Source organism: Sarcophilus harrisii, chromosome 1 (genome assembly GCF_902635505.1).
Source record: "Sarcophilus harrisii chromosome 1, mSarHar1.11, whole genome shotgun sequence".
Lineage (NCBI taxonomy): Eukaryota > Metazoa > Chordata > Mammalia > Dasyuromorphia > Dasyuridae > Sarcophilus > Sarcophilus harrisii.
The window spans coordinates 130459064-130474521 of NC_045426.1; the positions used below are offsets into that span (position 1 = coordinate 130459064).

Here is a 15458-nt window from a genome sequence, read left to right on the forward strand (position 1 = left end):
GTTATTAAGGAAAATTCTGTATTGTAGTTATTTGTGTTTTGCAGATCCCTACCAACACGATAAGTTCTTTGAAGGTAGAATTGTATATCATATCTAGCACAGTGTTGTACACAAAATAAGTATTTAATGAATATGTTTTCAATTGAATTAATTTTTATGTAATTTATAGAGTTCTTTTAGCCCATTTGATACTTCCTTATAACAATTTTATGAGTTAAACTAAGAAAGAATTATTTAATTCTTACTATCTAGAAAATGAAAATGAGTCTTTTCACTCCTAATCCAGTGTTCTAATATTGACTCTCATTTTTATACATCAAGTAAATTTTGCTGTTTTGAAGAAATCATCTAAAAAAAAAGATGAATCCTGAAATATAATTTGTAATAGTTTTACTTACCTCTAAAAGTCCATTAGTAATGAAAGCAGAAAGTACCAGTGCCAAATAATTATCCATGAGGTCTGGTCTAGAAACAAATTAACACAAAAAAATTTTTAATGGATTTTCATTGTTATTGTTTTAGGGAAAAACACTAATTCTAATAAAAACATAACAATCTCCTGTCACTAAATTCTACCTGGATCTGGCTCGATGGGGGAGAATAGTTTTAGCTTCAGCTGCTACAAAGCCATCTGAAAGTCTCCAACAATCTTGGAATCTACTTGGATCTAAAAACAATGAAAATTAATTAAGAATAAAGAAATATACCAACCACAGCTTAAAAAAAAACGACTACCACAAAACTCATCCTCACTTTTGGTAATATTCTATTATATTCAAAAGAAATCTGGAAGATTATCAGAAAAAATAGAGTCAGAGAAAAGCTAAAAAAAAAAAATATATATATATATATATATATATGTATTTATATCACTTGTTAAAAACAGACATTTGATGAATACTTAAATAAAAAAGTATTTATAATGGATATGTTTAGATAAATATTGATTATTTAGAGTTTAATAATACAGTTTGAAAACTCTGAACTTAGATCTCTTATGTTTCTCCACTGCCTCCTTTAATCAGGATTTTATAATTAGAAAGTACCTTAGATAATATCAATTTTAAATCCAACTTCAGGACAAAATTCCTTTATAGAATTCATCTAAGAGTTATTAAGTAACTGTCTGAATATCTTAATTGCTTAGAATTCTACCTCACAAAGCAGGTCATACCTTTGGGGATGTTGTTAATTGTTAGGAAGCTCTTCTTTATATTAAACTTCAATCTCTCTCTCTCTCTCTCTCCCTCTCCCTCTCCCTCTCTTTCTCTCTCCTCTCTCTCTCTTCTCTCTCTCCTCTCTCTTTCTCTGTAATTTGTAGCTAAGACCCTGTTTTGCCTTTTCAAGTTAAATAAAATGAAATAAAGTATCTCTTCCTATTTAAAATGTTTAATCTTCTCACTTATGCCTCCTTGCTTTTCCAGCTTCCTGCAAGTATAAACTAAATACCACCTTATCCAGAAAGCTTTTCCTGATACCTTAATGCATTCCCACTGTCAACTATTTCTCCTTTAGTCTGCAGATAGCTTGTTTGTACCTAGTTGTTTACATATTGTCTTCCTATTATCAGACTGTGAGCCCACTGAGAGCAAAAGCTATCTTCTTCTTTAGTACTTAGCACAGAATCAGGCACTCAAAAGATAACTTGTTTCATTCTAAATTCCCTCAAAGCTAAATATTCAGTTTTTTCAATATGATAGGATATAACAACACACAAATAACATTGTTTCAAGTTTTTCTCTCCAGAGAATACATAGAGAAAGCTGGGCACACTATGGTTTGTCAAATTCACAATAAAGATAGTATTCAGAACTGAAAACAACATTCCAACACTGTACTCTCTAGAAATACTATTACAAAGTATTCCAACACTAAATGAATTTAACCTAAAAGCCAGATGGCCTGTAGTTACCTAAGTCGTGTGTGTGTGTGTGTGTGTGTGTGTGTGTTCATTTAAAAAAAAAATCTGAGCTATTTTTTAAAATTTTATTTTCAATTCCAAATTTTCGCCTCTTCTCCCTAACCTCTACTCATTGGAAAGAATGGATTAACAAAAAATCAACTTATATATGTACAGTTTTGCTCTTCAGACATCTCCTCACCTCACTCCCCATTCCAAATAAAACAAGAAAAAAATGAAGAAATAAATGTTTCAATCTGCACTGACTTCAATTGCTCCGTCTAGAGAAAGTAGTTTTCACAAGTCCTTTAGAATTGTGACTGGTCAGTGAACTGATTAGTTACTAAGTCCTTTAAAGTTGATTATCTTTACATCTCCTGGTTCTGCTCACTTTAATTTTGCATCAGTTTATCTAAGTATTCTTTGTTTTCCTGAAATCAAACCCTTTATCAATTCAGCATAATAGTATTTCATCATATTAACTTATAATAAGTTTTTTAGCCATTCCCCAATTGAAAATGCTTTCACTGTCCAACTGTTGTTGCCTTCACAAAAAAAGCTGCTACAAATAGTTTTATACACATGGCTCTTTCTCTACTTTCTTTGATCTCTTTGGAATATAGATCTAGTATCAAAGGATCAAAGAATATGCACAATTTAATACATTTTGGGATATATTTCAAAATTATTTCTTGGTAATTTTTCATATGAATTTTTTCCAGCCACATCTTTCCCTATTTTGATTTATAAAATAGAAGTGGTAAGACTTGATTTTTCCTTTCTTTATCTTTTTTCATTTCAAAAGTCAATTAAAACAAGTGTGTTAAGAAAATATACAGAGAAAATTAAAATTCCTTAATCTCAGGTACTGATTGATGGTGCTATTAAAAAGTTTTCTCTCTACAGTGAAATATTTAGACATTATTTCTGGATTTCTAGAAAAACAAAAGTAATTAAAAGTTTTAAAATGAATTACAGTTTTTCATTTCAATCTGATCATTCTTTCTCTTCCTAACTATAAAAAGGAATAAATCGGACATCATTATGTCCCCTCCCACCTGTGTGGGAAATAGTCATCCTCATACACATGGGGTTAATCTGGGTTCTGGAAATCAATAATTAAGAGATCTTAAGTTTTTCTGGCTCCTAGGGAATTTTGAAGGGAACCCTAACTATATCCGAAGCAATTATAATTTAAAATTAATAATGATAATACCACAAAGCAACTGCAATTTTTGTCATGTACAAATTTTGAAAGACTTCATATAAAACATTTAGATATTTAAGTAAAAATTTTTAGAATAGAATTTATCTGCTTATCTGAGATATGTAATATAATGAGATATGTAATGAAAATAATAGAACATATTATGATGTTTTTTGTTAGGAAGATTAATATTTTCAAAAAGAAAAAGAATTTAAACTATAGTTATCTCTATATTTTTTCCCATCTTGATTTTGCTTTATCATGTACCAGCATTTAAAACTTAATAATTTTTTTAAAGATATAGTTTTGATATGTCATGTGGCAACATAAGAAATTAAATGGGAGTTTTACAGAAGCTGCAGATGACACGCAAAGTTCAGTAGACAACACAGAAAGTTGAGAAACTTAGAAATGCATAAAATGTATATATAATATTGTGTAATATCAACATATCTTTTTAAAATAATATTTTTAATACCACAATAATTCAGATTTTTTTCCCTGGTATTAAGTGAGAGTCAAAAAATTTTAGGTGTACTTTCCAGATCAGGGAGGCATTGCACCCTATGATGTGGAATTGATAACATAAAATGACAGTTTCTAGCAGGAAAAAGATGAGTCAATCAATGAATGCATCTTGTTCTCAATACCTACCTACACTGAGCAGTGCTTCAATGAACTCTTCAGTCACAACAGGTAGAGGCAGACGAAATATATCATAAAGAACTTCAAGCAGACCCCGCTGTAAGTATTAAAAGACAATGTCACATTTATGTAGCTTTTCATTTCATTCCAATAGTCTCGTGATGTAGATGGTAGAACTATTTTCCAGAAGAGGAAAATGAGGCTTAGAAGAGTTAAATTCCTATGCCCAGTTAGAAAGCATAAAACCTGGGACCCAAGACATCTGATTTCAAGTCTAATGCCCTCTCTCCAATACTATGTGTAAAACCTTCATTTAACAAGAAATGTGTACCTTTATTGATTTTTAAATCTCTGGTATATTCTTGCTAAAAGGAAATTATAAAAACCATTGGGCCTATATATAGTTTTTATTTGAGAGGAAAAGCAGACACAGGGAAACCAAGGGGAGAGGGGATAATAGAAAAACTGGAGTACAGCATAATAGCTACAATGAAAGCCTGATTATTCTCTCCTATAGTTATGAAGCTTGGAAAGAATCAAAGAAGGATTTAGTAATAAGCTATATAGTAGTGAGCTGATTTTGTAAGCAAGAGGACATAATACAGCTTTGGTACATTATAGGTGAGGCTGCCTTTTTTCCTGTAGGATGATTACAGACAAATTAGTAAGAATGAGAGACTTTGAAAATGAGTGTCAAGGAAATAAAACAAATGAAATTTCCTACCTGACCAAAACTATCAGACATCTTGATCTCAATGGAGCCTAACCAATCTATCAGTCAATATATATAATGTTATAATCTATAGCAATAAAGAATGCAGGACCATTACCAGTAGAGTTCCTCTAAATCTTGATTTTTTTCCACTAAAACTTACTAAAGCACAAAGTAAAGAGAAGGCTAGTCTCCAAAAGAATACTGAAAACACAATGTACTTTCAGTGATCAATCTTTTGTTCACAATCTTTTTCTTTCTTTAAAATAAAACTAGAGATTTCATTTCATCTGTGTGAGGTGATCCCATTGAGAAGCTTCTTCCTCTTCTAATGTAGACCAAAGCCTTCAGTACAAGATCCAGTCTTAGAGAATTGGTTGGGCACTGAGAATAATCTGATGATGAAAATGATGAAAAAACTACTGTGTCAGATATAGAATTTAAGCCTTCCTTAAATCCAAGGTTACCTCTCTTTCTATCATGCTATACTCTCTTGAACTCACTCTTCCTTTCTATTTGCCTATCTTCTTTTGTCTCAGTTTTTTTGTTCTTTGTACAGTTACTATTTCTACTTCTATTCATCTCCAACCCAACATGCTTTTTGCTCTTTCTTGCTTCAATCAAAAGAATAAGAAGGAAAACATATCTAAAATATTTACAAAATTTGTAAATAAAAAAATTGAGAGGGGGAAGGGCACAACAGGTCTAGACTTGTCTTTTCCTTGCTCTAAAGATTTCTTACCATTTTAGAAATCTATCTGAGGGTTCTGACAGGCAAAGTAATTGTCCATCTTCTTACAGAGCTGGAATGAATCAGTGGCAAAAACATTAACTGAGTGGTCCCTAATGCCTCTCATTATGTTTCTAAGTGTGTCCTGTGATTTGAGTGTGCCTTGTAATTCAGTATATTTTTATTAATCTTAATTTAAAAAAAAATCATAAACACTAATAGTATTTTTGAGAATGGCACTTTACAATAGGACATTTTTCTTTAAAGGAAAAAGCAAGCAAATAAAACTGGATGGCACAGTGAATAAAGTGCCAGACTTGTAATCAAGAAGACCTGAGTTCAAATCAGGCCTTAGACTCTAGGTGTGACCCTGAGCAAGTTATTTAACCCTATTTGCCCCAATTTTTTTCTTATCTGTAAAACTGAACTAGAGAAGGATATGACAAACCACTCCTGTATCTTTGCCAAGAAAACCCAAAATGGGTCATAACGAGATGGACATGACTGAAAAAAATAATAGCAACAAAAGTGTTGATGCATATTACAAAATACTAACTATATATATATATATATATATATATAGAAGTACAAAATGTATAAACACAAAACCATAGAATCTTAGCAGTGGGAAGGACCTAAGCAATGATCAAGTTCTACCCCATCGTTTTAAAGATGAGGAAAGTAGGTCTATCATGATCATTTGCTTTCTCAGGGTCATGTAACTAGTAAATACAGCCTAAAACTGGAAAGCAGCTATCCTGATTTCCATCCTTCTGTTTTCTACTACACTAAAATGTGTTAAGAAATACTATCTTTCTTATTTTCAAAGTCTCTATTTTGACTGAAGGGGGCAGCAAGGAACCACGTATTTGATTTAGAATCAGAAGACTTGAGTTTGTATCCTAATTCTTGTCTTTTAATACCAGGTTGGCCTTTAGCAGGAGCTCAGAAAAGAGCTCTTGTTTCCCTGTCTGAAAGAGGCAGTTATATTAGATGACTTCTAAAAATCCTTCATAAATTTACGGTACTATCCTCGATCCTTGTCAAGAAGAGAGGTGTGGCTAAAATGTCAAGAAAAAACAACCACTCAAAGTATTTTACCTACCCGTATTTCCATATTTGGTATACAAAGTACCCCAATTAGAGACTGGATCCCAGAGTTGCCAGGCTTACATAAACTAATTATACCTGTAAGAAAAACATTAATACTTACTGCAATCAAATACTTCAATGAACAAGTAAGACCTGTAAAAATTTGGCTGTAGTCAAAATTTTAAAATTTAAATATCATAGTGGTATAAAGATTAACATTTTTCACTGATTACAAATAACTTCTGTATTGATAAGGTTATAAAATTATTTTAATTTTTTTATTGTTTTCAAACTCAAATTATATATATGTTATTTTAAATACTTAATCATTATGGCTACTATTAAATGATTTTCTGAGGGAATAAAAATCCCAAAGAGAACAGAAAGCTTCTCTCCTTTTTTTTTAAGTGTACATTTATTTTTGTTGAGCAATTCCCAATTAAATTTTTAACTTTATAAAATAGGTTTTTGATATTTTCAGTTTCTTCTATCACCAGAGTACCCTATATAGTCTTAAAAGACCCTTACGTATCTCAGACAGTCGTCATATGACATAGATTATTTGTAAGAAGAGCCCCTCCCCCCCAAAAAAAAGGTAAGCACAATTGATCAGTACATTGAAAAAGTCTGAAAATGTGCAATATCTAAGATCTGTGGACTTTCCACCTCCCAAAGGGTAGAGTTCAGGGAGTTCTCCTATTTCTTTATTAAAGTCCCACTTGATCTTAATACTTTTCTTACATTTACTTTTGATTTTTTGGTCTCATTGTTCTTTTCATTTCCATTTCTATTGACTTCACTTTGCACCTATTTAAATAGATCTTTCCATGCTTTACGGTATTCATCACATATCAAATTTCTTACAGCACAGTAATATTCTATTACTTTGTTTACTGCCACAATTTGCTTAGCCATTCACTAATTGAAGGGCATCTATTTTGTTTCCAATTCTTAACTGACAAAATTTGCTGCTATAAATATTTTGAATGTCTGGAGATTTTTTTTTTTCTTATCAATGGCTTCTTTGGGGTATATATATATTAATGGACTCTTTGGTTCAAAGGGCATGGACATTTTAATAACTTTATTTATTTGTTTGTTTTTTATTTATTATGTTCCAAACTACTTTCCAAAATGGTTATACCATTTCACAGCTCCACCAATAATGTATTATTATTTTGCCTAAATTTCTACAACCTTTCCAATATAGTTGTCATTTTTGCATGTGAAGAGAAACCTTAGGGATTGTTTTGATTTGTGAATACTTTGCATTTCCTTTATTGAGAAGTTTGTTCATTTCTTTTGACCATTTATATACTGGGGATTGGCTGTTTGTCATACATATATACATTGTTTAAGTATCTCCTATCATTGAAATATGATTCGAAGATCTTCCCCCCCATTCATTCACTTCCATTCTTGTCCTAAATGCCACCAGTCTCCTTTTAATAGACCCAAAATACTAAATATTAATGCTATCTGGAATCTGAATGAGAAAATTAAGCTCAGCACTTGTCTTTAAATGGGGAAGGAAAAGAAGGAGTTATATGTAACAAGAAGATTCTGAAATTTGAAAGGAATTTTTAAGTCATAATTCTTGAGGGGAGAAAGAAGGAACTTACCTGCCCATGATCGGAATGTTGCTACTATTCCCATTTTACTAGCTAGGAACCGTGCTTCTCGGTCTTCTCTATTAAGAAACAGAGTATTTAGGAATCAAAGTGGTGAAAATGGTAAAGTTTAAAGCTCTTGAGTATGACATATAGAAATGTATATATACATTTTTTAGGGGGGGGGGAAGGGAAGTACCCAGACTTGTGATTCTATCAGTCTCCTCTGTACATTTATCTTCCATACAGTACTCCCTTTATGTAGAGTACTCATGACTCTGTTCTGGGCTCTCCCTTCTTTTTATCAAGGTGATCTTATGACTTCTTATTGATTCAGTGATCATCTGTATGCAAACTATCACCTGATGCCAAAATCTAAATGTCTGTAGAATATCTCTTTTGAAACTCATTTCCATAACACTAACTTCCTAGATATTTCACATACATCACAAACTCAACCTATATAAACTTACCTTTTTCTCTTGTTTCTCTATTTCTGTTGAGAGTATCACCCGTTTTCTGGTCACCCAGATTCCCTACTTAGGGATCATCTTCAACTCTTTCTTTCCTTTTGCCCCTCATATCTAATAAGTTGCCAAGTTTTACTGATTCTACTTTTTTAACATCTCCTAAATCCATCACTTTTTCTCTCCTTCCACAACCATCCTGTTCCTCAACCCTCATCACCCACCATCCAGAATTCATAGCTTCCTAATAAGCATTTCGGTATAGTCTATCTCTACTCTAATCCATCCTCATAGTGCTATGTTTGTTTAGCTCACTTTTACTACTTGAACCTGAGATCTCCATTCCAAGCTCAACTCACTGCCTGCTCCAAAAAAAGCTTATTCCCAGGCTGTCAGTGAATTTTCACCCAGTAACAGGGTAGATATATACTGCATGTATCTGTGAACATATTGCATCCCTCCAGTAATACTTAAGTGCCCTTATAATGGTGATTTTTTCACTTTTGTATTGCTATCACATGTATGTCGAAAAGAAACTCATTTTGAGAAAATTAACACACTCTCATCTTTAAAGAGTTCCCAGAGCACTGAAAGGTTAAGGGGCTTGCTGAAGTCACATATGTCACTGAGTGACTGTCACATTTATAGGAGGCCTTTCCTGGTCCCCTATACCTTTCCCATAAGGTGACCTCACACATGCTTTGTACTGCTTTTGTACATTGTTCCATATGTACATGCCATCCCCCTTGATGGAAAATAAGCTTTTTAAAGGACAGGAACTGTTTCACTTTTGTCTTTGGATTTGCAGGGTCTAAACAGTTCCTAGCATAGGTAAGTACATAATAAATGTCTGCTAATTAAGGGAGGTATTTGAACCTAAGTCTTCCTGACTTGAAACAAGTATTTACTCTGTAAAAGCAATTTTCATTTGCTTTCCCAACCCTAGTTTTTCTTTTACTCTCAATCCTTTATTTTTTAAAATAAATTGTACAAATCAAATACTGTAAAGTTATTCCCATTTTACCCCATATTCATTAATAAAAAAAAGAAACTTAAAATCTTAAATCTTAATTTATAATTCCTGAAGTTTTAATGCCCTCAATTAGAGATCTAATATTTGAATGTCTTATCAAGAATAAGTTCATGTTACATTTCTATTAAAAAAAAAATTAGTTAAAAAAAGGGTACACAGTCCATTATATCCCTTTTAAATTTCAGGAGAATCCAAGAGACTCCTGACAATATGAATTTTGAAAATTTAAAAATAAAATAAAAAAACATGCTGTGAGACATCTGGCACTTACTTGAGCTGTCCTTCTGCTGTGTCTGGATTATGCCTATAGTGAAAATCTGTATATGGTGCTAAGATTCTCTAAAAATGAAGAAGAGTATTTGTTATGGTCATGTTATATTTATAACCAATAAGCTACATTCACTTTCACTTCTTCAATTATATTCCAAGAGAATTTGTTTAAATATTTAAACTAGGGTAATATTAATAAATTAAAACCACTGCTAAACAAAGAATAATCCTGGGGGAAAGTTTAGTTTATTTATTTATTTTTTTTAATTTTAAAACAGGACTTTTTTATTTAAGTGGGAACACAAAAAGTATAGGTAGCAACATTCAAGACAGGTTGAACAGACAGAAGTCCAGATAAAATGAATGTATATGCTAATCAAGTTTGTGTCTACCAAGATTAAAAACACACCTTTGACCAAAAGGAGACCAAATGTTTTGAATAAAACAATGAGTCAGTATTACTGAAGTTTTAGGATCACAAAACTATTGATATAGAAGGAACATTCAGAGTCATGAAATCTAAGATTATTACTTTGTAAATGAGAAAACTGAGGTCGAGTCAAATGACTCGATAAAAGATCATATAGGTAAATAAAAATAACAGGGCCAAGTTTTGAACCCAAATCTTTTCATTCAGATAAGAACACTCTTTCCACTTAGTACACTGTTAATATGTAAGGAAAGAAGTGAATTTTTGTAAATAGTGAGACTCATTTATGTGTTAGGGTAAATTATTCTGGTTTCAGCAGTGATAAGAAATAGAACTCATATATACTCATTTTTATTTCCATATTTTCCTCCCTTTGGAAGGGGATGAATTTATTACTTCTTTCTTCATTACTATTCTTCTCTACTTCAGATTCACACGATCTCATAAGAACCTTCCACTTTCCTCCCAAAATATAAGCAAATCTAACCAAAGGTAAAAAATTTACTGTAAACTTTAACACACTGATAACCTGTGGCCTGACTATGTGCAAAAATAATTAAACAGTTTACTATCTCTCCAATTTCAAAATTAAAATCTTGTTCCAAATAAGATTTTTTTTTTAAATTTCACTTGTAAAACATCACAGATTTTAGTTTATACCCAGAGGATTCTTTTAAACAATGAATGCAGAATTTATTTTTAAGGAGAATGGCTGTGATTCAGCAGATACGAGTGGGGAATCAAAGGGTCTTGGGTTTAAATACTGGTTCTGCTACTTCCTGCATGTGGAAAACTTGGGCTAGCAACAGACCAAGTTCTTTGTAGATCTAAATCTATGATTTTGTAATCCTATTAATTCATGATAAAAAGCTAATAACATCAGTTTCATAAAAATCAAAATATCCAAAGATATCCAATAGTCATAATGAATTAATAAATTTAATATAATCAGGATATCAGATTAATCCAACAATATTCTCATATATAAGATCCTTCATTAGGGCTAAGGATCACCACTGATTATTTGAAAATTTATCAACACTGTTGTTATTTATCACTTTAACCATCCTCTACTAATCACTAAGTCACTCTTTGATTGTGTCTCTAATTTAAAGTAAAGAATCTAAAATATAGTAAATGATAAAAAATATGTATATACAAAAGTCTATTTTGTTTCACCTTTGCTTTAACTTTATCTACTTGAACTCAGGACTTGGAGTAAATACTCCACATAATTGACCTCACTGTTTCAGATGAACTGGGAGAAAGCCTCACTAAATTAATGAAAAACATAAATACCACTAATAAAAAATTTACAGCTTTAGCTGCTAACAAAGGATTTCATAGAGGAGGACTTCTTAATCTGCCTTAATAAATTTATAAATGGGATTATTTAGTCCTTTTTTCATTGAAAGAATCGTGTTAACCTTCAGATCAACACAAATAATATAAATCCCTAAGAAAACAAAATGAACAGGGTTTAATTATACAATAAATATTAGTGAGTGTGACAAAGATATTGTGTTCTGAAAAATTTCAAATTAATAACATCAATGTATAAAATTGAAAAAAAGGAAAAAAGTGTACCTCTAATTCTACATCTGCTCGAACATACTGTCGGGTCTTTGGATGATTTAAAAGGTGCAAAACTGTAGTAATAAGGGCCTCATTTATTCGACTTAATTGGCAATCAATCACATTTTTTAGGATGGTACTTAGTCCACCTCGGAGAGCTACCACCTCCGGATTCTGAAGAGCTAAAGGAAAAGAAATAAAACTTTTAAGTAAAATAAAAAATAAATTGTACTAGAAAAAAAAACAAACTCTCAAAGGATGTAATTAATAAAAAAAGCAATTATAATTACACAGAGTATGTAACAAGATGGGTGATTTAAAAACAAAGACCTTTTTGCTGCTCGGTGATACTAAAGTGGATTGCACATAAATTTATAAAGATTATTTGAAACTTGTAAATTACAATTTGAATATTCAATAATAATATTAATATTTATGTGAGACAACAAAAGAGACATTTTAGACAAAAATGGAAATTATTTTCCTTCAATACATGATCTAAGATTTAATAAATCATTACATATGAGGTGTGACTATAAAGTAATGCTAGTGATTTAACATACCAGAGGTTTGTTACAAATCAAAGAGGTTTGTCCCCTTCAAAGTCATTACCTTGGAAGGCTATACATTTATTCCAATGCTGCAGGCCACTGCTCAAAGCATTTTTAACTCCTCTTTTGGAATTGCCTTCAGAGCCTTCATCACATTCTTTTGAATATTTTCAATGGTGACAAATTTTCATCCTTTTGGGGTGGATTTGATTTTTGGAAACAGCCAAGAGTCACTTGGAGCCATGTCTGGTAAATAAGGTGGGTGGATTAAGCTGAGTAATACTATTTGGGGGTCAAAATCTTTTTTCACAGAAAATTTGCTGTAAATCAGAATATAGTCATGGTGAAGAGGCCAAACACTGTGCCACAATTCACCCCTTATACACTGCAAAGAATTTGTGAAAAGTTTCAATGTTTCTCTACATGAAACTTTCAATAACTGATGCTGTCATCATGAACAATGCTTTATAATATGTCTCAAGAATTTTCCAAAATATAGTAATATTTGTTCTAGGTTATATTACATTAGCCCTTCCATTTTTCTGTGAATTTCCACATTTGTGACTAAAGGGAGTAAAAAGTATTCAGATTAAGATGACAATTAAATATACCTTAGACACATTTATACTTGCACAGAAGGCAGCAAACTTTTAGAAAAAACAGATAAAATAAAATATTTTAGCCACTTAATTCTAGTTGTGAAAAGTTCATAAGGGCAGAAGGGAAGAAGGAAAAAGAAAAATTTATCCTGTTTTAATTTCAATTTAATCTGGAAAAGCATGGTATTAGAATACATAGTTCTGGAAAATTTCCTCAAAAAAGGAGGAAACTTAGTTGCCTCTAGTTCTAATAACTTATGTAAGTGACCAAGTCCCAGCAATGCTTAATCATCAATATGAATTTCAACAGAAAAAAAGAGACTAATGTACAAAATAAGCATTAAATCAGACCTGTACGAGTTCTATAAAAGATTCAACTGACAAAAATTGTAAGATCAGAGATCTAGAGTTCAAAGGGACCAGTGAAGCAGTCTAATCTTCTATTTAAACTCAGAAAGGTTTGAATTTAAGTCATCTGACTCCAAAATCAATTTTCTCTCTACTGTACCTCACAACCTCCTTAGACATCCTTCAGAAGGATTACCATGTAAATAAATATGAAATAATACCACTTAGAATTTATATCTTCTTATACAGCTTTCAATGGGATTTCACACAGATCATCTCATTCTATCTTTATAAGAATTCTTATGATGAAGGCAAGATAGTATAGTCTACATTTTTTAATAAATGAGGAAATCCAGATTGAGAGGTTATCATTTGACCCAGGTGATTTAGATGATTTAGTAACAGTAATCAGAACTAATACCTAGATACTCTGGTCTTCTGCTTGAGATGCCATTACCTTTTTAAAAAATGATCAAGAGCAAACAATTTCTATTGGATAAAAGAGTTAATATTTTGAACTTTATGTCTGAAAGTTGTTTCTATGAATTGGTCACCAAACTCTCCTGACACTGATTAGAAAAAGTGGCATATCATTCCCTTACCTCTTGAAATACTAAGAGTTACAAGTGATTTGTTATTCAAAAAAGTGGAGCTAAGGTTTATAGGAGCTCACTTGTCATTGAAAGAACTATAAATAACAAATTGAGCAAATGGTTTTAGATATAAGCCTAAGAACATATAAATTCATTTGTCAAAATGAGCAAAATCAATATTTTCATATATGTATGATCCTGTAATTTAGCATAATAGGACACACTTATAACATATAGCAAGGTTATACAAGGGAAGCAATACACAGCAATGCAAAAAAAAAATCAAAATTTTCATTCATGGCTATGATATGCTGACAAGCTTGGATCCCAGGAAAATTGGTTATTTTCACAGTAGATTTTGATGCTTTGTTTCTGGGTCATACCAAAAAGACATATGATCAGCAGTTATTAATTTTAAAATGTTATTTTATTTAACTTTCCTTAAAAGAATAAAGTGAGTCCACTCTTGCAGTGCCTGTTGTCTTCCAAACTGAATGGCACAATCTTCACAGAAATTTTCCTTGTTTCCTGATGTGTGAATCTTTTTCTTCACTGAATTTTAACTCTTCAGCCATAATTCTCACAGTTTAATCCTCAGTATCAATCAGGCTTTTCTTGGTATTTTTTAACATTTTCATTTAATTCTGTGGGTTAACTGATGACCAAGTCAGGCATTATTATTATTATCTTCACTACCTTCTTTGAATATTCTGGGTAAGTCAAGAACTCTTGATCTTGATCTTATTTTATTTCAGGTTTTTTTTTAAGTATCAAATGTCTTACAAAATTTTTAATACCATACAAAATTTTACATTTATTCTTTGCTTCATATAATTAGCACTCGTTCTATGTTCTTCACAACCAAGCAGCTCAAGATCAATGGATTTTTGAAATGTTACTAGTTCAAGATCAAACAAAAGTCCTTGTCGTGATAATTCCTTTTTTTTGCTTCCACTAATAATATCATAAGCCATCTTCATTACTTTATAGTCACCCTTCATAAGACAATGCAAAGAACTAGTAATTATTTTCCCCCATTCCTTTAATCTTACTTCTCTGTTTCCTATTTTTATCAATTTATGGGTATATTAAATATTATTAGTTTTCTCTTTTAACTTAGCCAACTGAGTGTTCATCATCATATTGCAAGTCAATAGAATTTATTTAATATTGAAATTAAATATGAGCTTGGATATATTTATCAATATCTTACTTCAGGAAAAGTACCTGATCTACTGATGAATAACTATTCTATTTCATCAATCACAGCCTCTTACCATTACTTTTTATATATTATTAGTGCAATGACTAAAGAATTTATTTTTTAAATGACTGAGAAATATGAAATACTTTAGAAAGAATTACACTTGTATTTTCTTTGTAGATAATTCTTACCTAGTTCACAGATAATGGCAATACATGCTCGAACCATTCTATCTCTTTCCTGAAGGCCATCATTTCCAACAGCTATCAATGAATTGGCAACAGAGCTGGGAAACAGGGAAGCATTCACAGTAATCATCTGCACAGACGATAGAGGACAGGGAGGAAAGAAAGTCAGAAAATGGAATTAATTCCTCATTATCATATTTTAAGATTTAAGTAATAACACACTCAAATCTTATTGCAATCCTTCAAAGATGCATGTTAAGAATATGTTTGTGTCCTCTGTCTCAACAAGGACTTCAAAAAAGGA

General features: G+C 31.4%; 1 protein-coding gene across 4 annotated transcripts in view; it reads right to left on the minus strand.

Annotated features, from left to right (window-relative positions):
- Nucleotides 1-15458, minus strand: part of RICTOR (RPTOR independent companion of MTOR complex 2) — a 122633-nt gene that overhangs the window by 40525 nt on the left and 66650 nt on the right. For 3 of the 4 annotated variants that reach the window (XM_031964336.1, XM_031964324.1, XM_031964333.1), the window contains exons 7-14: nt 15158-15284; nt 11684-11853; nt 9668-9735; nt 7909-7976; nt 6300-6382; nt 3762-3849; nt 577-667; nt 399-465 (exon numbers count right to left, since the gene is read on the minus strand). In XM_031964336.1, coding sequence (XP_031820196.1) covers nt 399-465; nt 577-667; nt 3762-3849; nt 6300-6382; nt 7909-7976; nt 9668-9735; nt 11684-11853; nt 15158-15284 — 762 coding nt within the window. Of the gene's footprint in view, nt 1-398; nt 466-576; nt 668-3761; nt 3850-6299; nt 6383-7908; nt 7977-9667; nt 9736-11683; nt 11854-12283; nt 12372-15157; nt 15285-15458 lie in introns of those variants that run through there. The other variant, XM_023496123.2, reaches the window with a different exon arrangement.